This window comes from Ambystoma mexicanum, chromosome 13 (genome assembly GCF_040938575.1).
Source record: "Ambystoma mexicanum isolate Mex_15411 chromosome 13, UKY_AmexF1_1, whole genome shotgun sequence".
Classification (NCBI taxonomy): Eukaryota; Metazoa; Chordata; class Amphibia; order Caudata; family Ambystomatidae; genus Ambystoma; species Ambystoma mexicanum.
Genome location: NC_090938.1, coordinates 404,335,109 through 404,362,386, shown reverse-complemented (window position 1 = coordinate 404,362,386; position 27,278 = coordinate 404,335,109). Strand labels below are relative to the sequence as shown.

General features: G+C 47.8%; 1 protein-coding gene across 6 annotated transcripts in view; it reads left to right on the top strand.

Moving 5' to 3' along the window:
• RNF31 (ring finger protein 31) overlaps positions 1-25,881 on the top strand; it is a 915,252-nt gene extending 889,371 nt beyond the window's left edge. For 4 of the 6 annotated variants that reach the window (XM_069633998.1, XM_069633996.1, XM_069633993.1 and 1 more), the window contains exon 22: positions 24,870-25,062. In XM_069633998.1, the coding sequence (XP_069490099.1) occupies positions 24,870-24,920 (51 nt within the window). In that variant the 3' untranslated portion in view covers positions 24,921-25,062. Of the gene's footprint in view, positions 1-24,869 lie in introns of all 6 variants that reach the window. The other 2 variants (XM_069633995.1, XM_069633999.1) reach the window with 2 other exon arrangements.
• The last annotated feature ends 1,397 nt before the right edge of the window (positions 25,882-27,278 follow it).

The following is a 27,278-nucleotide window of genomic DNA, read 5'->3' as shown; positions in this document are numbered from 1 at the left end:
TGGATGCTTGTAGTCTTATCTATCCATCTATCTGCTTGGATAATCTGTTCTCACGCTACTCCTCATGCTACCTCATGTCAGAAAAAATACAATCTGGGGGTCCTACACACGTGAGGGATCATGGGTACAGTGGACGTCACACTAGGGATAGTACTACTGGCACACCCTATGTCAACGCCCCTTTTCGAGTTTCGAAAAACAAACTGTAATACTCTGCAACTTCCACTAGATGTCGGCCTATGCACAGCATGTGAATCTAAGCAGATACAAGCATCAGAAATACGATTACGGTGAGTAATGTATACCATATATATCCCCCTCTGCTGGCATAAAGAGAGGAAACCCACGTGTGGAACAAGGACCCAAGTCTGGAGTGCGCCTACATGCCAATCACAGCAGCATGCAAGTGCCATCGAACCTCTGCCCACTACTCTTTCTGCAAGAAGCTACACACCTCCATCATCTTACACTTCATGGCAGACGAAAGTTATATGTCTGGTGCCCACCCACGGTTATCGAATATATTTAACCAGCAGATCCTTGAGTCACGTAATAAACTTCTGTAACATGTTTCCCTTTATTTACATTATACCACCTATTCGAGGGGATTGTGTCCTCCGATGTATTCCACATCTTTGACTGTAATTACCACCGCTGTGCTGCTTCGGAAAACTTTTTAGGTGTCCTGCGTCGATGACGTTGATACGCTCCCTCGAGGACCTCCGTCGACGGTCGACGTCACCGGATGTTCTATCTAGGATGCACGACGCCTGTAGCCTCAGTTCTGTTTTTTCTGCGAACGTGTTCGCTTCGGAATCCCGGCACGCTAGATTCTTCTACTTCGATTGTGAAAGTTTGAGATCATGTCTTTGTCTTCTTCTACCCCGAAGTCGGACTTCAAAAAGTGTCGGGACTGCGGTTCCAAAATGTCCATCATGGACCCGCACGGCGTCTGCCTTTGGTGCCTCAGCGAAAGCCACGCCACCGACGACTGCGATGACTGCCAGTCCCTGACTTCGAAGGCCTTGCGGGAGCGGAAGAAGTTGTTAACGGTAGGTAGGGTATCTAAACCCCGTAAATCGAAATCTGATGGACTTTCGACCAACGACTCGAGGGACGACTCTCCGCTTAGGCGTAAGTCCAGGGGGTCTCAGTCGCGGAGTGGGTCCCGCCATTCTTCTGCCTCTTCTAGGCATTCTCGGAAGGCCGTCACCGGTCACCTTCCCCGTCCTCGTCAGAGGACTCCGCCAGACGGCGGGTAGCTTGTCCCACCAAGCATTCAACGCCGGCGGAATGGGACGCGTTGCGCAAGGAGATAATGGCGATTTTCGAATCGCAGGGCATCGTTCCGTCCGCGCCTTCGAGAGAAGCCGGCAAGGAACGAGCTAGAGCTGCAGCTCGCACGCCTTCGGGCTCGGGCGGTCGGTGCGATCATTGGGAGTAGCCGAGGTCCCGATCGGACAAGGTTGGTCGGCATAGCCAAAACAAAGAGGTGATGGCTGGAAGGTTTAGAATGAATCTTAACCACTGGCAATGCTCTGGGCAACTCTCCAGACCACTGTTCTTCACCTGCCAAGCCATTACAGAAGGGGAAAGACCATATGCAAATCAGGCTTGGCCCCACCCCAAAAGGGGCAGTCCAGCCCGAACTGCTAGGCCACATCCCTTCTGCACGAGACCACAAGCATCCCCAAACATTTTTCGCCCTTGTTGGGGCTCATCAGTGAGGAGTAGCTTGGGTCTCTAGGCCCAGCAGGCACGGGACCCACGTCTAGGCATACCCGTCCCTCTCAGGGTGACAAAGCAAAAACAAAGAGGTGATGGATGGAAGGTTTAGAATGAATCTTAACCACTGGCAATGCTCTGGTCCGGCTCAGAGGAAGTTGTCGACGCCATTGGCACCGAGGCCGTTGAAGGACACGCTCGGGGCTCTGGCCTCGAAGCAGTTGTCGAAGTCGTCGGCGCCTCGGTCGATGTCGACGCCAATTCCATCGGTGCCCTTGCCGCCTTTCTGGAGGATTTACCGGAGGTGCCCCGGAGGGCTGTGGAAACTCTGAGGAAGGCCCTCAGTAAGTCAGTGAGGCCTGTCTTTGACCCCTTCTCTGGTCATCCCCCCAGATTTATTCCAGCCTTTGGACTATATTTCAGAGGTGGAAGAAGGGTTGGATGAGGAGGGGGTTGTACCTCCTGAGGTTCCTGATGACCTGTTGTCTGGTCACAGCCAAATGGAAGACCTACGTCAGTCCTTGCATGACGCCAGTGGTCTGGACACCTCTCCGGAGGTTGAGTTTGGCAGGCCTGAGCCTGGTACACATAACAAGTCCTCATTCAGACATCTCATGTCGAGGGTGACTGAGTACCTGGGGTGGTCTGCTCCACCTGTGGATTTTCTGCAGGATGACCTGACAGATATATTGGACCAAGGGCCACCCACTGACCCGGTGTTGCCATTTCATTTCATATGGCCTTACAAAGAAGGGTGGCGGCGGCTTAGACTGCTCCGGAAAGTCTCCCGGCAGTGAACAAGTCGCTTCCGTAAAAATACCGTCCAGCCAGTGGTGACTCCTGCTACTTGTCTACACACCCCACTCCAGAGAGTTTGGTGGTGCAGGTGGCTACGGCCACAGCGAAGCAGGCTGCGTACCCTACCATCCCTCCTGATAGGGAAGACAAGCGATTTGATGGTTGGGCGAAGAAAGTATTTTCATCTGGGGGTATGGCTTTAAAGGCAGCCAACTCTGTTTGTGCCTTGTCAAGATTCACTCACACTCTGTGGAATTGTGTATCTTTGGTGGCTGAACATATTCCCGAAGGGGAAGAACGGGATGATTTTCTAGCCCTCGTTTAAGATGGCAAGGATGCCATGTGTGAATCTGTTCAGTCGGGTCTGGACGTGGCAGACTGTGTCAGCCGGTGCATGGGGGCGCGCACCGTGATGCACAGATTTGCGTGGTTGCGGACGTCGGGGTTTGCTCCTGATGTACAGTCCCGGCTTCTCAACATGCCCTTTGATGGTGTCCATCTTTTTGGCAGCAGGGCTGACAAGAGCCTTGAGAGGTTGCAGACCTCCAAAGCTGCAGCGAAGTCCTTGAGCGCTGCAGTACGTCAACCTCCGCCTTTTCGTCCTAGGGGACAGCTATGGAGGGGAGGTTCCTTTCAATACTACTCTTCCTTTGGTAGATCGAGAGGAGCTGCCAATCAAAGGGGCCAACGTAGGAGTACCAGAGGTGGAAAACAAGGTACTCGAGGTGCCAAAGCTGCTCGGGCATTTGCCTCCTTACCCCCAGACACTGCCGCAGCCGCTTCCGCTCAGTCATGAGGCCATGGCCCATGGTTCGCCGGTTGGGGGAAGGCTGGCGCAGCACCTTGTAGAATGGCGTGCCATTACTTCAGATGTGTGGGTTCTGGAGATCATAGCCCACGGCTACTGTCTTCCTTTCCAGCAGAGGCCTCACAACAATCCACCGGGGAAGCTCTTTTTGAAGCGTCTGGATCCGCTCCTTGCGCAGGAAATCCTATCCCTGCTGGAGAAAGGCGCCATAGAACTGGTGCTTGTAGCGGAGAGGAACAAGGGATGGTATTCCCCATATTTATTTCATCCCGAAAGAAGACTGAGGATTGAGACCCATCATGGACTTGCGTGGTTTGAACAAGCTCCTCAGGAAGGACAAGTTCAATATGGTTACTCTATCTCAAGTCCTCCAGGCCCTTCAACTTCAGGATTGGTTGGTGTCTCTCGACCTCAAGGATGCTTACTTTCATGTGTCGATTCATCCCAAGCACAGGAAGTGCCTGAGGTGCACGGTTGGTGCACCGCATTTTCAGTTCCGAGTACTGCCGTTGGGATTGACCTCCGCCCCGAGGGTTTTCACCAAGCTGATGGTGGTGGTGGCAGCGTATCTCAGGAGAGGGGGGATTCACGTCTACCCCTAGCTGGGCAATTGGTTGATCAGGGCGCGCTCTTCCAAGCAAGCCCTGGATGATCTGTACATCACCTGCCACTCCCTTCACAAGCTGGGCTTCTCCCTCAACTTAAAGAAGTCTCATGTGACACCTACCAAGCGGCTCCAGTACATCGGAGCAGTGCTCGACACATCCCTGGGGCAGTGTTCGCCTCCCCGAGTGAGGGCTCATCACATTCTGCAGATCGTGGACAAGTTTCAACGTGGCCAGAGTCTCCCGACATTAGAGTTCTTGAGATTGCTGGGCCTCATGGCATCCTGCATTTTACTGGTGCCAGAGGCCAGGCTGCGGATGAGATCTCTGCAGTGGGCGCTCAAGATGAAGTGGTCACAGCTCTCCTGCAGGATGTCGCATCCTGTTCAGATTCTGCCCTCGGTCGCCCAGGACCGTCTGTGGTGGGCCGTCGAAGGGAATCTGTTGAAAGGGGCTCCGTTTTGGCAACCGTGGCCGGAGGTGACGATCGTGACAGACGCATCCCTCACGGGTTGGGAAGCTCATGCCAATGAGCTGACAGCCAGCGGTCATTGGTCTCCGTCGGAGTCCAGACTCAACATCAATCTGTTAGAGGTGCGGCCTGTCAGGCTAGCCATGAAGGCTTTTCCTGCCGTCTGTGTGGGGGAAGAATGTCCTGATTATGGCGGACAATACAGTGGCCATGTACTACCTCAACAAAAAGGGGGGGGCAGGGTCACTCCCACTGTGCGGGGAGGCGATGCAGCTCTGGTTCTGGGCCATCCAGCAGGAAATGTCGATCTCGGCAGTTCATCTGAACGGAGACGAAAACGCAGCGCCGGAGGCTCTGAGCAGGCAGAGCACGGTCTCTCATGAGTGGGAGCTGGCTCAGGAAGTTCTTTTGGAGATCTTCGCCCTTTGGGGAACCCCGCAAGTGGATCTCTTCGCCACCAGTGTCAACCGGAAGTCCGAAAGATTCTGCTTGCAGAAATTTCCTCCAAGAGGAGCCTCAAAGGACGCGTTCGTAGTGGAGTGGTCCTTCCCACTACTGTGCGCGTTCCCTCCAGTCCCCGTCATTCCGCAGGTGTTGCAGAGGTTACAGAGGTTTGGTTCCCGGATGATACTCATTGCTCTGGCATGGAGAACTCGACCCCCTCCCATGAGAGCGTGGTACCCGGACCTTCTAGACATCCATCTGCCCTCCACGCCGTCTTCCCTACCGAGACGATCTGCTCTCATGAGAGGGGGTCGAGTTCTCCATTCTTGGTATCTGAAAGGCTGAGGTATAAGGATTGGGACCTCCCTGAGGACGTGATGGAGGTGTTGCTTTCGGCCAGAAGTCCCGCAACAAAATCCCTGTACCGTTGCTGTTGGAGAAAGTTCTGCGACTGGTTCAGGGTACAGAATGTGGATCCTTTCCAATGTTCCGTTCCTTTGGTTCTGTCTTTTTTGCATTCGTTAGCCCACAAGGGCCTGCAAGTGGGTACCATTAGGGGTTTCCTGGCGGCACTGTCCATATTTAAGCGCTCGTCTGAGGAATGTTCTTATTTTAAGTTCCCTTTGATTTCTCAGTTTCTAAAAGGGCTAACTAATGTGTTTCCACCGTCACCTTTCCAGGTGCCGGGATGGGATTTGAATTTGGTTTTAAAGTTCATAATGGGAGCTCCGTTTGAGCCCTTACATTCTTGCTAGCTGAGACTGCTGTCCTTTAAGACTGTATTTTTAGTTGCAGTTACTTCCGCACGTAGAGTGAGTGAGTTGCAGGCACTTTCCGCCAAGCCACCTTTCACGGTGTTCCATAAGGACAGGGTTGTCCTTAGGGTTCGTCCTTCTTTTCTTCCGAAGGTTGTGTCGGAATTTTATTTAAGCCAGAAGTTGATTTTTCCGGCCTTCTATCCTCCTCCGCATCCTGGTAAGGAAGGGGAGTGGCTCCATAGGTTGGATCCTAGGAGAGCTTTGAGTTTCTATCTCTCACGGATGTCCCGGGTCAGAGTGGAAGATCAGCGCTTTGTATGTTATGCTGGAAGGTGTTTAGATCAGGCTGTTTCCAAGCAGACCTTGTCCAGATGGATCATCTTGACGATCTCTGAATGTTACCGGTTGGCGGGTAAGGACCCTCCAGTAGGCTTACGGGCTCTCTCTACTAGGGGTGTGGCTGCCTCCACAGCTCTAGAGAGGGGCGTCCCGATTTGCAGTATATGCGAAGCATCTACGTGGGCTTATGTCCATACCTTTGTGAGACACTATTCCCTGGACTCTATCCATGGGCAAGATTTGGCCTTTGGTAATTGATTGATATTTTATTTCTATTGCGCTCGTACCCAAGTGTTTCAGAGCGCGACAAGGCAAGGGAGGAGAACAGGTGAGAACAAAACAGCGACCTTACTAGGCCCATTGACATTGAGAACGCGCAAGTGCATGGGAGAGGGGGGAGGGGAAAAGTGCATGGAAGGGGGGAGAACTGGAAAGTGCGAAGCAGAGGAGAAACAGATAAATTAACAATAAATAAATAATAAAGGCAACAAACAGTGGTAATGCAGCCAGCAATTTGCAAGTGCTAGGTTTAAGGCAGCAAACAGGGTAGGTCTGATAAGTGCAGGAAGAAAAAGGGGGGGCTCTATGGGTAGAGATACAGACCCCAATGCAAGGGGTGGCCCGGAGGCAGTGTGGGAGGGTGTCATGAACCACCGTACGCATCCCTTCTGGACTTTGTAGTCCCTGACCCATAGGGGATTAAACTCAACTGTACTCCCAACATGGCCGGGGAACTCGGAACGCTGTCTGCCAGTCTTTGCATCGTACGCTCTACGTTCTACAAAACAGGCACGCCCCTGCGGCCCGCGCGCCTCAATGCTACCGCTTGCAGTAGTCGGACGTGTGTGGCCGGAGTTCGTACGGCGATTTCTTCTTGTTCCTGGTTCCCGGTCCCCTGATTCTCCTCTCCTATCATCCTTCCCTTTCTTCCTCATCCTGCACCCCTGGATTGCGAGCGCATTCTCCGAGTGCGCTCTTCGTCATTCCTGGACTTATCCCGGACATCTGAACGCTTCCTGGAGTCGGGTCACGAACCACACGCTGGAATCCGAGGATTCACGCACAGGGTTGTACAAGACCCGAACAGTGCGTAAGAAGGCAACTTCGAAGATCCCGAACAAACAATTACAGACAGGTGAGAAGGGGGGAAACCTGTGACAGAGGGTGGCAGGGTGAGCAGGTACCTGGGCCCGAAGGACAGAGGGTGGCCAGGTGCATGGTACCAAGAGAGAACAGATCAGCAGGAGAGAGGGGGAGCGAAGGCAGAAGAAAAGAGGAAGGTCTTGAGGTGCTTCCGGAACCGGAGATGGTTATCCTCTTGTTTTAGAGTGGTAGGGAGGCGGTTCCAGAGGGAATCCTATATCCTATAAGGCAGTCCTATACTCAGCAATTTGATTGGGCATTCTAAATTAATGAAATTATAAATTCTTTTCCTACCTCCATATGTTAGTACTGCTTTGGGAGTCTGTCAAAGATGCGGAATACGTCGGAGGACACAATCCCCTCGAAGAACAAGTTACTTATCTTACCTGGTAACGTTCTTTCGATGGGATGTTCCTCTGACGTATTCCACATCGTACCCTCCCAGCCTGCCCCTCTGCAGCTTACTTTTCCGCAAGGCTTTCTTAATTGCAGCCCCCGTTTATACACCTCCTGCTTAAATTCTGGTCATGCTCCAGCCAAGAGAAATTTCCCTGCAGAGACAGCAAGCCTAAAGGACACTTGGTTTTCCATACCTTTCAAGCAAGCCACATTTTATTGCAGTTGTAAAATAGCTGGGGGAATGTAAACCAGTCTTTCTGTGGGGGGAGTTCTTTGTGACATTTGTCCCACAGCAAGCAAAGGGTTTACCTTGGGCCTACAGAAACTTTTTAATAGAAACAAAGTGAGCTTTTCTTTTCAAATGTCTTGCTGGTATTTTGCATGCAAAACATTATATACATTACTTTTTGTTGTCAACACGCGCCATGTCTTTTTCCCCCAACATTTTTATTTTAGCAGGGGTACATTTGTAACATTTAAACTGCTTTAACTTGCAAACACACATGCAAAGCCATTTTTGTGTCAGTGTTTAAAAATCATGTTTTACATGTAAAAGGAACCCTTGAATTTGGGGCCTTTGATTTCACCCCATATGTCCACCCGCCCATGTTTGGTGTTGAAGAGCAGGGCAGAGTGGGGTTTCATCAGGTGTTCCCCTTTATTTTGTTGTTGTATTCCTCTTTCTGTTGGAGCCCGTCAGGCTCCATTTCCTTCATTATGGATTGGGCACTTAAGTCTCCCCTTCGATCTCTGGGTTGGAGTGTGTAGCATGACACCCTCTTTCTTCCTTCATTAGGGAGTTAGGCACTCCAGCCTCCCCTTCCATCTTTGGGTTGTGGGTGTGGCACAGCACCCCCTTTCATCCTTCTTTCCGGGGTCCCTAGGGTTCTCACTGGATTCTCCTTTCTCCCCCAGGCTGGAAGTTAAGGCGGTTAGTTCTCTAATAATTGAAAGAAAAAGAGGTTCAGTACTTTTTACACACATTTCCCTGGATGATTTAGAATTGACAACAACAACAGCATATAAGTATAAACAGACATTTTCACCATTTTTACAAGACACATTTTATTTATTGTCTTCCCCTTTACAATGAGCACCCAGTCAATTACTCCCTGTTGTGTGTGTGTATATATATATATATATATATATATTCGTCTTAGTTTCCATCTGATTTTTTATCCTTCCTTTTCATTCTTCAGATAGCTCCACTGCTCGACATTCATTTGGCTCCTCAGCCATAAAGCGAGTCCGGGATGACAGCTTTTCGACTGATTGGTGTGGACCCATTTTCCTTCTGTCTGTTCTCATTTTGGGATGCAGATCTTGTAGGCAACAGGTGATATTTTATCTACAATTTCAAAGGCGACACACCAAGGTGGAAGGAATGTCCACTCCTTGCCCTGATTCCTTTGAAAATTGTTCAGGTAAACCTTGTCCCCTACTTCATATTCTTTCTTGCTGGTCTCTAGGTCATCAAATTAATTGCGAATCGATTGAGAATGTCACTTACCAGATAAAAGGCAGAAGGGACATCTCACACGGCCCAACAATTATTTTCTATGCTTTTGTTGCCATGGACATTTTTAGCATAGACCTACTAGGCAGGAGATGTTTGGAATTTGGGGTTTCCAGACCTACTTCCCATTTGTCATTCAGTTTAAATGTGGGAATGGTCTGATCTTTTCAGAGTTTCCTAAATAATTCTTCGCTGATGAAGCTACTTCTGTTATTCAGGCATACTCGGTTGAGCACCGGCTCCTCCCCCTCATTTAACTAAATGGGGAAAAACAACAGTTTGCCCTTTTTCTGAAAATCCGTCAGACTTTGAGCAGGTTCTGCCTTGTCTGGTTTCACGGGACTCAATGTTTCTTCTGACCTTTGATTGGTGTAACATTTTAGGCTATTCCCTTCCAGTGTGGATTGCTACTTAAAACTGAGAGTAAGGTTGATTTTCAAGAATGGGGGAAGGGTTCCCATTACCAGTGACAGTGATGTCTGGGACTTGGTTATTCTTGAAATGGAACTCTACATTCTCACAACGTTGATCAATAAAGTGACAGGTACCATTCAGGCTTACATAATTGGTTCTCATTTTTAATTTTTTTGGGCCGTTAGTCTGATTCCAGAGGACCTTGTTTACACAATCGCTCATAGGTAATAACCTCCCCAGGAGATCGTTCCCCAGTAAACAAGGTGTGCCCTCTGGAGTCTCAACTATCACTGGATGTTTCAGCAATTTTTATGTCCAGGTCTGCAGTCCCTTCATCAGAAATATCATTCCCGTTGAAATGATGGAGTTGTCCGGGAAGTGGTGGAATTTGGTGGCCCTCTCCTGAGTTTAGTTGGTCAAAGGCCCTTTTGGATAGGAGGGTGGTTTGGGATTCAGTATCCACCTGAGCTGATAATTCACACTGACCAGTGCATAAAATCTGCCAAAGAAAGTTTGTTATTTAATAGCCCGGTGGTCATTTTCTTAATATTGAACACCAACACTGTGAGATCTTGGGCAATTTTCTGTGTTGGAGTTTGGGAATCTGTAAAATAAAATCTTTGCAACTCGCAATGGGATTTGTTGGGGAATACTCCTTGTCCTTGGCTGTCCACCTTTACCTGGCGACAGTTATCAGAACCTGTTTGGAGAAAGGACATCCCCTCCGTTTCAATTCTGTCTAGCTCACATGTTTGGCATTAAAATGTTTCTGGTTCTGGGTCGATCTCCATACTTACCCTGTCCCACTCAGGGTCTTTTGGGACCCATTTTTCTTTGGGACGGATCCCCCCATTTTTGAAAGAGAAGGTCTGCTTACCTGAATCCTCAAGGATTTCTTCTCTTTCATAGGGGATAGTCCGGAGTTCCCCCACAAAGTGGGTTCTTCTTTGGCCTCTACTACTTACCCTTTGCTCTTTGGGTTCTAACATTTCAATGGTAGAAGAGGCATTTTCAGGCTGAGTGGTTTTTAGGGGTGTCATGGCCACTGGAGAAGGGTCCAGGCCTTCTTCACCCCCAGGGTCCAAATGGACCCAGTCCTGGTGCCAGGCTCATGGAAAAGTGTGCTTTGCACACTTTGTGCCTGAGGCACATGCATCAGGGCCAGGCGTGGCCATAGACAATCATTGGAAGGCACTGTGAGAGTGAAGCAGTGGCGGCTGCTCGAAGTCCCGTGAGGAACGAGGAATTTGCGAGACAAACCAGGCAGGAGGGGGTTAATCCGGCGCACCAGCCAGAAACACAGCTGTTGGCATTTGGAAGGGGAAAGGAGCATAAACTGCCGATAGCCAGCCGTCCAGAGCCAGTATTGAGGGCAGAACCAAACCACAGACATACTACATGTCCCAGAACCCCACACGAGACACAGCATTAGGCAGGGAGGAAAAATATATGAAATACACAAAAACAGCATAGGCTGGAAGCTGTGGGTCCATATTCTATCAAGCCCGCAAAGGGAAAAACGGAGGCATGTTGCAACTTCGGACAGAATGCACGAGAGGGGGAGGGAAACCCAATTGCATGTGTGGGAGAAACGTTGCTGGGACGAGCGGGGGTTAATTGGAGGGCAGGAGCGGAGCAGGGGTGAAAAGCAAAGCAAAAGTACTAGGAAGCTCTCGCTTCTTGCAGGAGCGGAGCGCGGTAGCGCCTGAATGGAGTGAATCCAGTGAGGCATATCAGTGGGCTTATTAGCCAGAAGCGGAACGGTCACAAGACAACTCCCTATCCTGTGAGAGCACCTAAACCCCAACCTGGCGGGGAAGGACAGCAGACTGCGGGAAGGCAATCCTAAGAGTGAGGACTGGCACCGGAGTGTTTTCTTTTTTCATTGGTGTGAGAGTTTATCACGGCAGGCAGCTGGGCTTGAAGGAGTGAAAGCCTGCAGCCATCTCAGCCTTTATTTTGGACATTCTCGAGGGTTACGCGGTGCATGTGAAGAATCTGCGGAGATAACATTGCACTGTGTGAGCAATTAAGGCAAGCGGAGAAACTCCAAGAAAGATAACCTATTTACGTTGTTTTATGATGTGCCAAGAGTGAATGGTAAAATAAAAGTTAAGTGAACCAATATAACTATCTCCCGCCAACTATTTTACAGGCACGTGCAAGGATCTCTGGGAGTGGCAAGTTGGAGCTACAAAGCGGGGACAAAGGGAGGGTCAGGGCCAGCCTATTTAAGGCCAACCCACCCACATGCCTCTTCTTTGCGTTATTCTGCTTTCTGCAACGTATCGCTTAACGCTGTTCTTACCTGTTCCTCATCTCGTCGTGCATCTGCTTGATTCCAGCATCTCCATCGCTGAAGGCGCATCTTACCTCAGCTACCCCATCGCTGAAGGCGCATCTTACATGAATCCGGCAACCTCATCGCGGAAGGCGCATCTTACCTGATTCTAGCCTCTCCATCGCCGAAAGCGCACCTTACCTGATTCCAGGCGCTCCATCGCTGTGCGCGCATCTTGCCTGTCTCCCATCGCTATCGGAGTCAGAGCCTTTCCTCACCTGATACGGACGTCCAGCTACACGGGAGCTCTGCTTCTCTTCTTCCTCTTCACGGTACCTCCATCCAGCAGCCGCGGATCGACCTTCGAGCAACCAGACTCCGCTCGACACCACCAGACTTCTCCTGCAAGGGAAAAAGAACACTACAGGTTAGAAGTCACATAAATACCTAATGCTTGGCCACTCCATACCTGACTCTAGAGATCTATCTTAAAGGCCAATTTACCAGCTAATTTGATGGCTCCATCATTTTCAAGGGAATTCCCGGACTCACTCTGCGATGCCGATCAGTCATCTTCACACCTATTGGGGAGAGAAAAGACATTGCAAGAATTACTATTTACAAACACGGCAAAAGGTATAACAACAAATGAACAATACTCATTGCCGAAAGACTTACCTACTACGTGGTTGGTCGCAGCCGATCTGGATCGCCACTTTCACGGACCAGTAAAGCAACTAGGTCCACTCTACGTGCCCCTGCTACAAGAAGCAGGACAGAGAGCCCAGCATTACAAAACAGGTGAGCTTGCATGGGAAAATGCTTGCGCACTTTGTTTTGGCACGAAAAGGTCGAGGGGATTCACAACACCACCACGCCATTCCCATTGCCTCATCTTCTCTTAGGGGCAATACCAGCATCCAGAACAGTTGGTTCTGCAGCAGCTGGGGGAGAGAGTCGATCCAGGGGAGTCAAGTCGAGGGAGGGCTCCAACTGTTCCCCAATGCCCCCGCAGAGACCAGGTGAGCGTAACAGAATGCAAAGCCTCTCCGAATCTCTGCCTGGGCATTCTGGAAACCTCTGAAACCGACCAGTTGCCCCAATTATTGGGGGAGCTGCGGGCTGAAGTGCATGCCTCAAGACAAGAGACTAATTCCTTGAGGAGAGACCTTATTATAGCCCGAGAACGGACGGATGATTTGGCAAGACAAATACTCCAGTCACACGCAGGACAAGTTCTGTTACCGGGGATTGCACCAACTCCATTGCCACAACCATCCCCACCAGTGCAAGTGGTACTTTCAGGGGCAGTCCCACTGGCTGCACCAGAACGCTTCTCTGGTGACCCTTAACAAATACGCGGTATTCATGAGCCAGTTCCGCCTCCACTTTCTGTGCCGACCAGGAGCCTTCCCTAACGACAGCGCAAGGGTGGCCTTTGTACTTTCCTATTTGGGAGGCTGTGCAGCTGACTGGTCCATACAATTAGTAACCCAGGATGATCCAATACTTCGGAACTTTGGGGAATTCCAACGGGAATTAGAAAAATTGTTTGCCAGGCACACCCAAGGACAAGCATTAGATAACAAACTACTGTCTCTTAGACAAGGAAGCCACGACTTGTTGACACCTTCAACCGTCTCATAGCAGACTAATTGGCCTGAGGAGAAATGGACTACACTCTTTTACCGAGGGCTACGTGGTGAATTAAAAGATGTACTTGCTCAAGGATCTCTGGGAGTGGCAAGTGATGTGCGGAATATATCAACCTGACAGTGCAATTGGACCATGGGTTGCAAGACCGAAAAATGGACCGCACAAGGGCTGAAGGCAGGTCGGTTTACATGCGACCTCGGGACAATCAAACTAGAACTCATGAAACCACTGAACCTATGCAAATTGGGGGATTATGAACTCCTATTTCCAAGGCTGAGAGGTAAAAAAAGGAGACAACAACTTTGCTTGCGGTAAGGCTGGACATTTTCTGCGAGATTGCCCAATTAATCCCCCCAAGAAGATGGTAGGTGCCACAGACAACGACAATGAAGAAAAGGAACAGAAGTTGGAACTCAGACGCCCGGCAAGTATAGGGTTCCACTTGTCAAGCAGAATAAAGAAAGTTGTACAGACCTCACACCTGGTCATCCCGGTATTAATAACCCATCACCAACAACCGTCAAGCGTACATGAGCTAGAAGCCTACAATGACAGTGGTGGGGTAGGAAGTTACATCGATCAGGATGTGGCCGCCCGGATAGGCCTTCCACTTCAACAAAAGCCACACTCTGAAAACGTTACTGCCGTGGATGGTTCTCAGCTGTTTTCTGGGCCAGTAACTCAATACACTGAGAAGGTAACGCTGATATGTCAAGATGGTCATCAGGAAAGTATTTCTTTTTATCTTATAGGGGCCCCCCAGTTCCAAATGATCCTAGGAATGCTGTGGCTTGTAACCCATAACCCAGGGATTGACTGGCGTACAAGGAAGCTGACCTTCTCTCAAAAATGTCCAAAGAGCTGCTACAATGGGGGACGTGAGGAATCTACAACTCAAGGGGAAACCCATCCTAGGAATTTCTGGTTCATTACCTTCCGAATACCAAGATTTTCTGGACGCGTTCCAAAAGGAACAAGCTAACACCCTGCCTCCACACAGAATTTACGACTGCCAAATCGATCTGGTCCCAGGGGCACAAATTCCCTGCAGCAGAATCTATGCTCTGACTGAGCAAGAAAACCAGCACCTGTGAACATACCTAGATCGGTACCTAGCTAATGGGTTCATACGCCCGTCCAAGTCCCCAGCCTCCTCAGCTCTCTTCTTCGTGCCAAAGAAGGAAGGGGACCTCAGAACTTGTATAGATTATAGGGCGTTAAACCAGATTACCGTGAAGAATAGATTCCCTCTGCCACTTATTCCCGAACTACTTGACCAAGTAAAGAATGCTCAAATCTATACAAAATTGGACCTACGGGGAGCTTACCATTTGTTAAGAGTGAAAAAAGGCGACGAATGGAAGACAGCATTCAGAACCAAATACGGACTTTTCGAGTATCAGGTCATGCCCTTTGGGTTATGCAACCCACCAGCAGCATTCCAGTTCTTTATGAACTATGTACTCCACGAACTGTTGGACGTTTGTATCCTTTTTTACATAGACAACATCCTCATCTATTCAGCACCCAAAGAAGAGCATGTGGGTCATGTAACGCCGTTCTGGAAAAGCTCCGTAAGCATTGGCTGTTTGCCAAGTTGGAAAAACATTTTTTCCATGTCACGGAAGTCGAGTTCTTGGGCTTCATGCTTACCCCATCCCGAGATTTTCTCAAATCATGCATCCTATGACTTCTTTACTAAGAAAGAATAAAAGTTTTCCTGGTCCCCCGACGCTGAAAAAGCCTTCCAAGAATTAAAACTGGCTTTCACTTCAGCACCCGTTCTTCGGCATTGTCGACCCGATTTGCCCTATGTAGGTTGCGACCGATGCCTCCAGCGTGGCGATGGGGGCGGTGTAATTGCAAAAGGACCCGGACTCAGGGCAGTTACATCCCATAGCATTTTGATCCCATCAGTTTACAGCACCGGAAAAGAACTATGTCATAACCGACAAAGAATTATTAGCAATCAAAGGAGCCCTTGAGTCGTGGTGCTGGAAGTGAGCCCGAACGGCGCCCTGAAGAGTTTACAATGTCCCAAAATAGATGGTAAGTTTGGGCCCTAGGGTCAGCACGAAGATTGTGTAGTGGGCGACCTTAGCGAATTGTCTTTATGTGGTTTCTGACCTTATTTGTCCTTTTCTCCTGCAGGTATGGCCTGGCGACGTCCGATGAGGAGCAGCTGTCCGAAGATCTGTTGGCGGATGATGGATGTCTGCAGCCGCGAGGATGGTGGTAGAGAAGAGCTCCCACGTAAGTGTTGGACCTGCAGAGCAGGTAAGGAGCGCTGCAGGCAATGGAGTTGCTGGAGTCAGGTAGATGCGCTTTAGACAATGGTAGATGGTATTGCTGAAAGCAGGTAAAATGCGCTTATGGCGATGGTAGACTTCAGGCGATGGTATTGCTGGACTCGGGCAAGATGTGCTTCAGGCGATGGTATTGCTGGAATCAGGCAAGATGCGCTTCAGGCAATTGTATTGCTGGATTCAGGTAAGATGCGCTTCAGGCGATGGTTTTGCTGGAATCAGGTAAGATGCGCTCAGGCAATGGTATTGCTGGAATCAGGTAAGAAGCGCTTCATGCGGCAGTGAGCGTTACGCTGCATGAGCAGACTAATGCAAAGTTATGGTATGCGGGCGGAGCAGGTTTAAATAGCCTGGTCCCAGCCACACCCCTCTGCTCTGCTTGATGGCTCCACCCTGCCATTCCCAGAAGATGCTGCACATGTAGCCCAATGCATTCCGATGGCCACGCCCGGCCTGGATGCACGTGGGAGCCCTGCAAGAGATGAAATAACACGTGCACTAGGAATAAAGTGTGCAGAGCACACTTTTTCATGAGCATGGCGCCAAAGGCGCCAGGACTGGGTCCAACTGGACCCTTTAAGTGATGTAACTTGTGGTCCTTGCCCTATGGCCATGACAGCACTCCCCCTCTAGGCCCCTCTCACGGGCACTCACCCTCCTGGTCCTGGTTTGGGGGGGTTATTTCGATGAAATTGTCTTACTAGTCGTGGGGCATGGACGAATTCACTAGGCTCCCATGTATGATCTTGAGGTCCATAACCTTTACAGCTATCCGGTAATACAGTTTAGATCGTACTATCTTGGAATCCAGAATGTTTTTGACTTCATATTCCGGTTCCCCTTGTATGATGTCGGGCTCAGGTGGTGTTTCAATCTGAGTGCCTGACTTCATCGGTTTTAAGAGAGAGACATGGAATACCGGATGGATCCGCATGTTAGCTGGCAAATCCAATTTCATGGCAGCAGGATTAATGATGGCCTTGATGGGGTAAGGTCCTAGGTATTTAGGACGTAAGGCTCAGGGTCCTTTCAATGGAATATTTTTGGATGGCAGCCAAACTTTATCCCCAACTTGATAATGCGGAGCCTCCCTTCGATGTCAGTCTGCAAATGTTTTCTGTTCTTTGGCCCTGGTCAGATTTTCAGCTGTCTCTTTAAGGGTTCGAGAGATAGTCTTGTGCATGTTGTGACTGCTGGCATTTCCAGTTTGTCAAGTGGATCAAATGTGGACGTTCGAGGATGCCGACCTTGCACTGTGTAGAACGGGGTCTGTCCGGTGCTAGTGTGGACGGAATTACTGTATGCAAATTCAGTCAACCAGAGGATATTTTTCCAGGACTCCTCAGTTTGTTGCAGCATACACCTTAGGTATTGCTCCAAGGTCTGGTTGGTCCTTTCCATTTGACCATCGGTTGGGGGATGATGACTCGTGGATAACCGGAGGTCAATCTTGGCTATTTTGCAGCACCTCCTCCAGAGAGCTGAGACTAATTGTGTTCCGCGATCTGAAATTAATACAGACGGGAAACCATGTAGCTTGACAATTTGCTCCAAAAACACAGTGGCAAGGGCGGAAGCAGTAGGAAGCCCCTTTAATGGAATAAAATGGGCCATCTTGGAGAATACGTCCACAATAACCAAGATTGTGTTAAATCCGTTGCAGGGAGGCAGATCAGTGATAAAGTCCATAGACAGCGTATGCCATGGCACTGGTGGTACAGTCAAGGGACGTAATAACCCTGCGGGACATAGCTTCTGAGATTTGTTTTGTGCGCATACACCACATGTGGCGATGAATTGGGCAACGTCTTTTCTCCAGGTTGGCCACCAATAGCCCTTTGAATTGTGGCCCGAGTCTTGGCGGTCCCAGGATGTCCTTCCACTAATGATTTGTGGTAATTTACTATTATCTGATGTTGCAATGTCTTGTCCTGAATTTATAGTCTTCCTTGAAAATAGGGTAAATCATCCTTGATGGAATATTGGTCTCCCCGAGCTAACCACTCCTGTTGTGCAGTTTGGTTCATCTGAGATCGGAGATCCGTTTTTGAGTCTTCCAAACAGGTGGTTGCTGCGATTTGGTTCTGAATCCGCTCTTCTGGAATGATGGCCACAGGCTCAGATGTTGCGAAAGCTTCCTTGTCCTCTCCCATACGTGCTAGGGCGCCGGCTTTCTCATTGCACACTCCTGGTCTGTAAGTAATGACAAAATCGTATTCTGCAAAGAAAGGAGCCCAGCGGAGTTGGCGTGAAGATTGGGCCCTGGCTGTTTTCAAATATTGTAGATTACAGTGAGCCGTAATAACCGTGACAGTGTGTCTGGCTCCCAGAAGCCAGTGTCTCCATATTTTTAAGGCTCCTTTGATTGCTAACAGTTCCTTGTCAGTGATTGCGTAGTTTAATTCCGGAGCGGAAAACTTACTGGACCAAAATGCTATGGGATGTAGTTGTCCCGTGTCCGTGTCTCTCTGTGATAAGACGGCTCCCATGGCTATGCTGGAGGCATCTGTTTCGACCATATATGGTAGGTTGGGTCGAGGGTGCTGAAGAACTGGTGCTGAGGTGAAGGCCAATTTCAGCTCCTGGAAAGTTTTTTCTGCCTCAGGGGACCAAAGAAATTTCTCATATTTTCTCAATAAGGAGGTGATTGGATGAACTATTTGCGAGAACCTGGGGATAAACAGTCGATAAAAATTGGCAAATCTGAGCACGCTTTGTACTCCTTTTGTGGATGTTGGTGACGGCCACTGAAGGATAGCATCCACCTTGCGTGTATCCATGTGAACTCCTCGTGGGGTAAGCATGAAACCCCAAAATTCTACTTCCGTGACATAGAAGAAGCATTTTTCCAGTTTGGCAAACAGCCGATACTGACAAAGCTTTTTCAGAACTGCTCTTACATGGCCAACGTGATCATCCTTGGACGTAGAGTAAATAAGAATGTCATCAATGTAAACGAGTACACTAACGTCCAACAACTCATGAAGCACATAGTTCATGAAGAATTGGAACGCCGCCGGGGCATTACATAATCCGAAGGGCATGACCTGATATTCGAAAAGTCCATATTTGGTTCGGAATTTCGTTTTCCATTTGTCTCCTTTTTTAACCCTTACAAGATGGTAGGTCGCTTGTAGGTCCAGTTTAGTGTAGATTTGAGCATTCTTAACTTGATCAAGCAGCTCCGGAATGAGTGGTAGGGGGCATCTGTTCTTCCGTGTGATTTGGTTCAGTGCTCTATAATCTATACAAGTTCTTAAATCGCCCTCTTTCTTTGGTATGAAGAAAAGAGCCATAGAGGCAGGGGACTTAAACGGGCAGATGAAACCATTGGCTAGGTACTGATCCAGGTAAGTCTTCAGATGCTGGTTTTCTTGCTCGGTTAGTGCGTAAATTCAGCTGCAGGCAATTTGTGCTCCGGGCACCAGATCGAACGGGCAGTCGCAAGGTCTGTGGGGAGGCAGGGTGTTTGCTTGCTCCTTCTGGAACACATCCTGGTAATCCAGATATTCCGGGGGTAGGGAACCAGAGAGTCCCAAGATAGGTTTCGTTTTGAGTTCCTTGGTCTTTACTTCTTTGTGGTAGCAAAGGTCAGCACTCGTGTTCACCAGCCGATCCGTGGGTTGTGTTTCCAGCCACTGCATTCCTAAAATAATCTGGAACTGGGGAGCCCCAATAAGGTCGAAGGAGATGTCTTCCCGGTGACCATCCTGACACATTAGCATGACTTTGTCGGTATGTTGCATCACTGGGCCAGATGACAAATGAGAACCATCCACTGCTGTGACGTTTTCCGATTTGAGCTTTTGCTGGAGAGGAAGGCCTATTCGTGCAGCCAGATCTTGATCAATATAATTTCCCACTCCTCCACTGTACCTTTGTTGGTTGCTGATGGTTGACCAAAAGTACCGGGATGAACAGGTGAGGTCTGTACAGATTCCTTCTTTTCGCTCAACAAGTGGACCCCTGCGCTTGTCGGGCGTTGGAGTTTTCCGGATTTAGTTCTTTCTCTTCATTACCATTGTCCGTTGCACCTACAATCCTTTTGGGAGGTTTGACTGGGCAGTCCCGGAGGAAATGTCCTGCTTTTATATAAACAAAGTTGTTGTCTCCTCTTCTCTCTCTCTCCGCCTTGGAGATAGGAGCCTGTAATTCCCCCATCTGCATTGGTTCTGTTGGTTCGTGGGTTTTGATTGGATTGTCCCGAGGTCGCATATAGACCGACCTTCCTTCAGTTCTTGTGCGATCCATTTTTCAATTCTGCAACCTGTGATCAAGTTGTACCGTCAGATTGATGTACTCTGCACAACCTTCAGGAGGGTTGACCACGTGGGCTAGCACATCCTTTAGTTCCCCACGCAATCCCTGATAAAAGAGTGTGGTCCTCTTCTCTTCGGGCCAGTTTGTCTGTGCTATGAGACGATTAAAGGTGGCGATATAAGTCCGCAGATCTTGATTGCCCTGTCTGAGGGACAATAGTTCGATATCCAGGGCTTGTCCTTGGGTGTGCCTAGCAAACAACTTTTACATTTCCTGCTGAAATTCCCCAAAGTTTCGGAGTAGAGGATCATTCTGGTTTACTAATGGTATTGACCAGTCCGCTGCACTACCTCCTAAATATGAAAGAACAAAGGCGACTCTTGCGCTATCGTCAGGAAAGGCTCCAGGGCTATATAGAAAGTGAAGACGACATTGGTTCATAAATATAGCATACTTGTTTGGGTCACCGGTAAAACGTTCGGGTGGGGACAGTGGCACTGCCCCTGGAAGTACCACTTGGACTGGTGGCGATGGCTGCGGCAGAGGAGGCTGTGCAATCGCTGGTAATGGAACCTGACCTCCGTGAGCCTGAAGCATCTGTCTTGCCAAGTAATCAGTTTGTTCTAGGGCTACAATTGGATCCCTTCGTAAGGCACTGGTTTCTTGTCTAGAAGCATGAACTTCGGCCCGCAGTTCCCCCAGAAGTTGGGCCAACTGGTCAGTTTCTGAGGTCTTCATAACGCCCAGGCAGAGATTCAGAGATGCTTTGTGTTCTGTCACGCTCACCTGGTCTCTGCGGGGACGTTGGTGCACGGTTGCAGCCCTCCCAGGGTCTGGCTTCCCCGGATCAGGCTTCTTCCCCTGCTCCCGTGTTGTGGACTGCTCTGGTGGTTGGAACTGCCCCTGTGAGGATACAAGAGGTTGTGAGGATGTTGGGATATGGCTGTAATTCTCGAACCCTTCTTCCCAGAATGAGCTCTCCGTCCTGCTTCTCAGGTGACGGCTTCATGCCTTGGCACTACCATAACAAATGACAATGTAAAGGCCATGTTTTCCTAGAACGCAGGACAATAGGTAGTGTGTGCAGAGTTGTGTGGTGTTTCATTGATAGAAATTTGAAAATGGTAAATTTGATCGTTATATTTTGTTTTATTCTTTTAATTGGTATGGGATCACCCAAACCCACTCACTCTGTGCTGCCCACCAATCCTCTGCCTCCCCTTCCCCTCACTTTTTCCTACCCCTGCCCCACCTCTGTCTAAATGGTGGAAATGTGCCACCCTTCAAACAATTTAGAATTCAAAATGATATAGAGGGGCCTCTGCATCTTAACCTTCCCTAGTTATGGAGAGAAAAATCAACCTGTTGCGCGAATGGGAAGCTGGTTTAACTGAATGGTCTTTTAGTATGATAAACGTATTGATTAAATATGTGACAATTAACCATGGACAATTTCAGTCTCTGAAAGATTAATTGAAGGTATCAAAAGATTACGTTTAATACAGAACAGACTTTTGGGAGAAAGTGAATAATACGTTACAGAGTTTTCAAGATGAAATTAGACAAAGGAAAATTAGAAAACGTCAAAGCGACTAAAATGGCAGGATATATACTTGAGCTAAGAAGTCTGATTCACTGTATCAAACATCATTGGACAATGCAGCCACTTTAATTACAATAACATCACCCCAGAATTGTCTGACATCAGCTCGGCAGCAGAAGAGAACATTGTAGGACCATTGAGAAAAGCACCACCTAACACTGATCTTTTTAGGGGAAATCCGTGTTCTATCCCGAAAGAAGAAACCAAAAATTTCCCAGAAAAAGAAAGCTATTTCAAACTACTTGGGGGGCATAGGAAGAAAATGGGAGAGACAGAGGGAGAGGTTATCAGAAATATGGGAAGTAAGCAACCTTGATGTAAACACGGTACCAGATAAGTTTATACATAGACGTGCTTTAACAGTAGTACTAAATCAAACACTGACCTGTTTTCCCCAACAATACACCCATTTTTTGCAGTTGGATATGTGTTTTGTCTCATGTCACAATCTGAATTTGGTTAATTTGATATCTTCAAATTGTGTACTCTGGTGGGTCAGAAGAAGTACACAAACTCTGATTTTCAATCTTACTGGTACTCGCCTTGCAGGAATATAACTCTGGTCAGTTTTTGGTACATGTACTACACCTGGGATCTAGTGGCCCACACATACAAGGTCAGTCTCCGGCTTTCGAGCAGCTGGCCGGATGGCACTTTTGGGTTATGGTGGCACTTGCACTGTCAAAAAAAATGTTTGTATCCTAGGGTCTCTCGAGATGGTGCGGCCAAGGACTGCAGACAGTTTATCACAACATCGTTGCCGGTATTCCTGAATCTGGGGGCATTCCCACAGTATATGAAAGAAGGTGCCTTCCTCCTGCAGACAGCGCAAGATAGTAAGATTTGTTAAACCAAATGTACCTTATAATGTCCAAGGTCATTTGGTTTAACAAATTTTGCTATAAAAAAGTGGTATTTTGAAACATACTTGCGAGTTCATTGAAAAAGTTGTACGTCTGTGTAAGACACTCATTTAATGTTTGGCTATTTGAGCCGATGACAGTGTGCAGGGGACGGGAGTTCCCTATCCTTGAGAAATGTTTCTTGCTCTGTTTGCTGTTCAGCCCATGTGCCCGGACTAATTTTTCTCCCCTGCACCTTAAAACCTATGAACTAAGATATATACCATATGGCTTTACTATTTAGACAGAGTACCAGCCGGCCCAAGACCATAAAACAGTTCGAACACCCATTTATTATAAAGATCACAGCAAAATATCCAAGGCCTCTGTGATTTGTGCTAGAGAGGGAAAGTAATACATTTGAAGCCCAGGTTGGAAGGACCAAGAACAGCGCTGACACGTCTGGGATCGAGCTGGGGTTTCTAAGATAGGGTGACCTCGAATGCAGCCTCTGCACCCATGTCTGCAGTAACAGGTGCACATTAGGGGCCACAGAAAGGGTGTGCTACAAGTTGCCCAGCCCAGCACCTGATGACGCAGTGAGAAGAACCCCATATGGAAGAAAATGGGCAGGAGAAGCTGGGACCAATGACCTGGCATCCCATATGGAGCAGGCCGCCTATGCATAGGGTCACACCAACCAGCCATTTGAATTTGTACACCTATGTAACTTGCGTCACTGATGACAATGTGCACCCTTTTAAGCCATTACTGCCATTTCAGCAGTAGTGAGCCACATTTCACAACTCAAACACAACCATAATTCTAGAAGTGATCAGAAAGCCAAATCACTGTAACTCCGTTTAGGCGATAACCTATAACCAATGCCGAGATGGTCAGATCGTTATGTTTGTTAAGCATTCGTTACTCAGATCTCCAACAGACAGCTGGTCACATGTTTCAATCCCAGCAAGACTCACTCAGCCTTTCATCCTTCCTTCCAAGGTCACCAAGAGAGTACCGTTATTGGGTAACCACATCCCCTGTTAGTTAAAATGCTACAAAACATCTAAAACTGGGGCATACAAAAAATCTCTTCTTTTAAAGGACGCCTACTGTAAAAGACATGGATAAATAATAAAAAGGAACCCATCGAGAAAATAAGAGGGAAAGACATCCATCTAAACCAGAAAATCAACACAAATGGGAGGTCCAAGATGATTGTGTAGTCTAGTTGCAGATCACCTTGAAATTGAAGTTTAATAAATAAAAATATAAATACATCTACTGACATGACGTGCGTGTGTATATATACAATTTAAATAATTGCACTTTGTTACACTGTCTGTGTTCACTGTGATGAAGCATTGATGCACTACTTGTTATCACAGTGCCATTGGTTCCTCCACGCCATCACACATTTCACCATTCTAGTGGATAAAGGAGCGAAGATTTCCTAAGTGCTTTCTGTTTTAATGATTGAAACATGCTGTTGTTAACAAAGGGGGTGGAAAGCGGATCTTAGAATACTGCAGAGCATATTTCAACTCATGGGGTAAGGTGAGAGGGATAAAGAAGAGAGAAAAGGGTTATAGAAAGGAAAGTGCTTTTGTGTAAAGCGCTATGTAAAACCTAATAAAATACAAATAAATACAAAACAGGGAAATGAGAACTCCATGTGTTATTACTACGGACAATAACTTGCACTAAATTCTGAATATGATGGTAGGTGAGACACATTGAACCTTATGGGACGGTGTATTTATCAAGTGTTATGTATAGTATAGTGAAAGCATATTATAACAGGCTCTCTCCTTTTATCTCCCTTCTCTTACATTCTCTCCTCACTCATTCCCTTCTAATTCATTTTTCCACTCTTGCTTCCCCTTCTTTCTGTATGCCTCTTTTCTTCTCTCATCCTGTCTCTATTGCCCTATGTTCCTCCTCACCATCATTTCTCTTCCCACTTCTGAATGTCACTATCCCACCCTTTGGTGTTCCTACTTCTTTCTCACATATTTATAACTTTCATCTTTAACTCTTTCTTCTCCCCCCATTGCCCCCTTGTTCCTCCTCTTTCCCACGCGTTCCCTCCTTTATCCTCCACTTCCTGCTCCTGAATTCCTCTGCTCTTCCACTCTCTGACTGGTCTCCCTCTCTTCCTCATTGTCTTTCTTGTTTCCTCTAATTTCTCCCACGCTGTCTCTAACCTCTCTCCCTCATCTCTCAACCTGTTCCTTCTCCATTCCCGGTGAGCTTCCCCTCTCCCCGGTTCCTCATCTTTTTCCTCTTTCTCTATCCCTCTCTTGACTACCCCGTCCTGCACCTGGATCGGTCTGTCCATCTCCCATGGCTACCTACTTCTGTCCCGCCCTGTTTCCTTCTGGTCTTCCTTTACATCGCTCCCTACTCTTCCCCTGTCTCCCATCTGTTTCGCCACTGCCTCCCTATCACTTATCCCCCCCCCATTCTTTCCTTATCTCTTCTTATTGGTTTGCAGAAGCTGATGACGGATGTCCCATTGGGGGAGAGAATACCAAGGAAAAATTAACAGATCAAAATAATGACTTCAGCCAAGTGACTATATCACATTGAGACCCATGTATAAATGTAAGCTTCTCCTTCATAGATTCCCAACCCCAACAGAACTTGACAGACCCTCACAGCTAGCGAACCATTGCTCAGTAGTTACTGCAATCCAGAGACAAACACATTTGAATATATAGTACCACCCAGAGACCTACTACTCCTGAAGTGACGCCGTCGTATTGAGACACCTAGCACCCATGTGATTGTTGCACTCATAGACTCCATGTTACTGCCAGTTCCATAGACCCCCTCGACCCCTACTCTCCATGCAATAGTCATATTCAGCAATCCCTAGTACGGTCGCATCCAAAGTGTCTCTGTATTGATGTGGCTGGCAAATCCAGATTCACCCGTATACACATACAACTACTATCCTATGCAAAGACTCCTCAGTATTCATGTGCCAGATACATCAGTGTCTATCCATTATCCATGGCAAAACAGCCTCATATAGCAACTCCATCAGAAAATCTCCAGATGATAAAGCTGTGCCTTTCATTTTCCTGATGAGCGAACCCCCAGAACCAGCTCTCTATAAACGCTGAAGCAGCCTCTTCCAGAAACCAAGCTGCTGGGTGCACATTCTGTAGGAATGCCGAAACCATTGCCCCAAGACCTACTCAGGAGTCACTTGAAATGAAGGAGCTGTGGGAAGACTACCAAGGAAGGATGGGAAGTATGTGAAAAAGGCAGCACTCCAAACATCCTAAAAGGAAGACACCTGATGCAGTCTATCAAGAAGGGGTACTCTTTAATTGTCTCTGGGGAGGTGTCGCCACCAATTTAGCCAAACATCTCTTAAAATCTGTAACTTTTTGTCATTGATATGTTTATTTTTATAAAATGAATCTTCCAGTGAATCAATGCATTCTTTGCACATGTAATTTCATGAAATAAACCACAGGACTTCTTTAGAATATGAATCTGTTTATTGGAAAATAACTTTTCTTCATACATTTTTCGTATTTACTTGCAGTCCAATTTGGTGCATTAGTAGTCGCTGGCACTTTTCCTGCACTCCAACATTAGTGCTTCCTATTCCTTTTAGTTGGATCATAGGCAGTGCCACCTGTTATTTCCTCTCTTGCATAAGAATCATATCACTCAAGCCACCTTCCCTATTTATGGATCATAGCACTAGTATCGCCAGCCTCATCCATGAGTCCTGTCACTAGTGACACCTGCCGTGTGTGATATAGCACTGGTGCCATCTTCCTCAACCCATGAATCACAACACTAGGGATGACAACTGCATTCGTAAATCCTGTTGCTAGTGCCACCTATGCCTTGTGATATGATACCCAGGTCATCAACCTTCGTTCAACCCCAAAGAACCCGCTCTTCCAATTCTATGTCATACACATAATCATAACCGTTGCCATGAATCCTGCTCCTTGAGCACAATTTCTTCTAACTGGAATTGATGTGATGACACTGTCCCTCCCTTTAATCCAGAAGCACATTGTGTGTTGACACTTGTAGTGGATTGCTGTTGTGATTTACATCATGGACTGCTCTTTCACTTGTGTTACTAACAGCACTATAAATGTAGCCATGCATTATTAGCACTTGCATGTGGCATTGGACTGTATCCTTGCTGTTTTCTGTCAGATTTGTGTCTTACCATTATGTTTGCATAATGAAGTGTTATGCTGCCGTTTGCGAATTTTATATATGTTTTTGAATAAATTGGTTTAAGTGATCCTGACCTCATGCTACTGCTGATTTATTAACAGTAGTTGTGCACTCAACACACTCAGTCTGACCTCCAACTGTGTGTAAAAGCGGGGTAGCTTGTGGGAACCTGCCTCGTTCACATGTTCTAACTGAAACAGTAACAACAATGCAATTTTGAAATCCTCCACTCAGTCCTCCTTCAAACCTGATACAGCTGCAAACCCCATGCAAATTCACTGTGTGCCCAGGGAAACACAAACAGCCAGGGGATTTAGGAGGCTAACCGGGGTGCACAGGGCAAAGGCTATATCTCACAGTATGCACTGTAGATAAGGGGAGATTCCTGAGGCAATGCAAGCGTAGAACAGAAATAGGGTACATACCAAGATAATCTTAGTTGAACCAGGTTTCACAGGAACTGCAGGGGCAGGAGCTGACTGTAAGTAATGACAGAGAGAATGCAAAGACAAGCAAATGTACTGGGCAACACAGATTGATCAGAATAAAAGTTGTACTGGAATTTAAGTGGTCTCCATGGATTAGGGAAAGCCCTTGGGATCGGTACCAGCAGAGTACTCTTAACAATGGTCATACAGCAGCGCCATGAGTCAGGCGTACCGAAGAGACTGTTGTACTCTGTGTA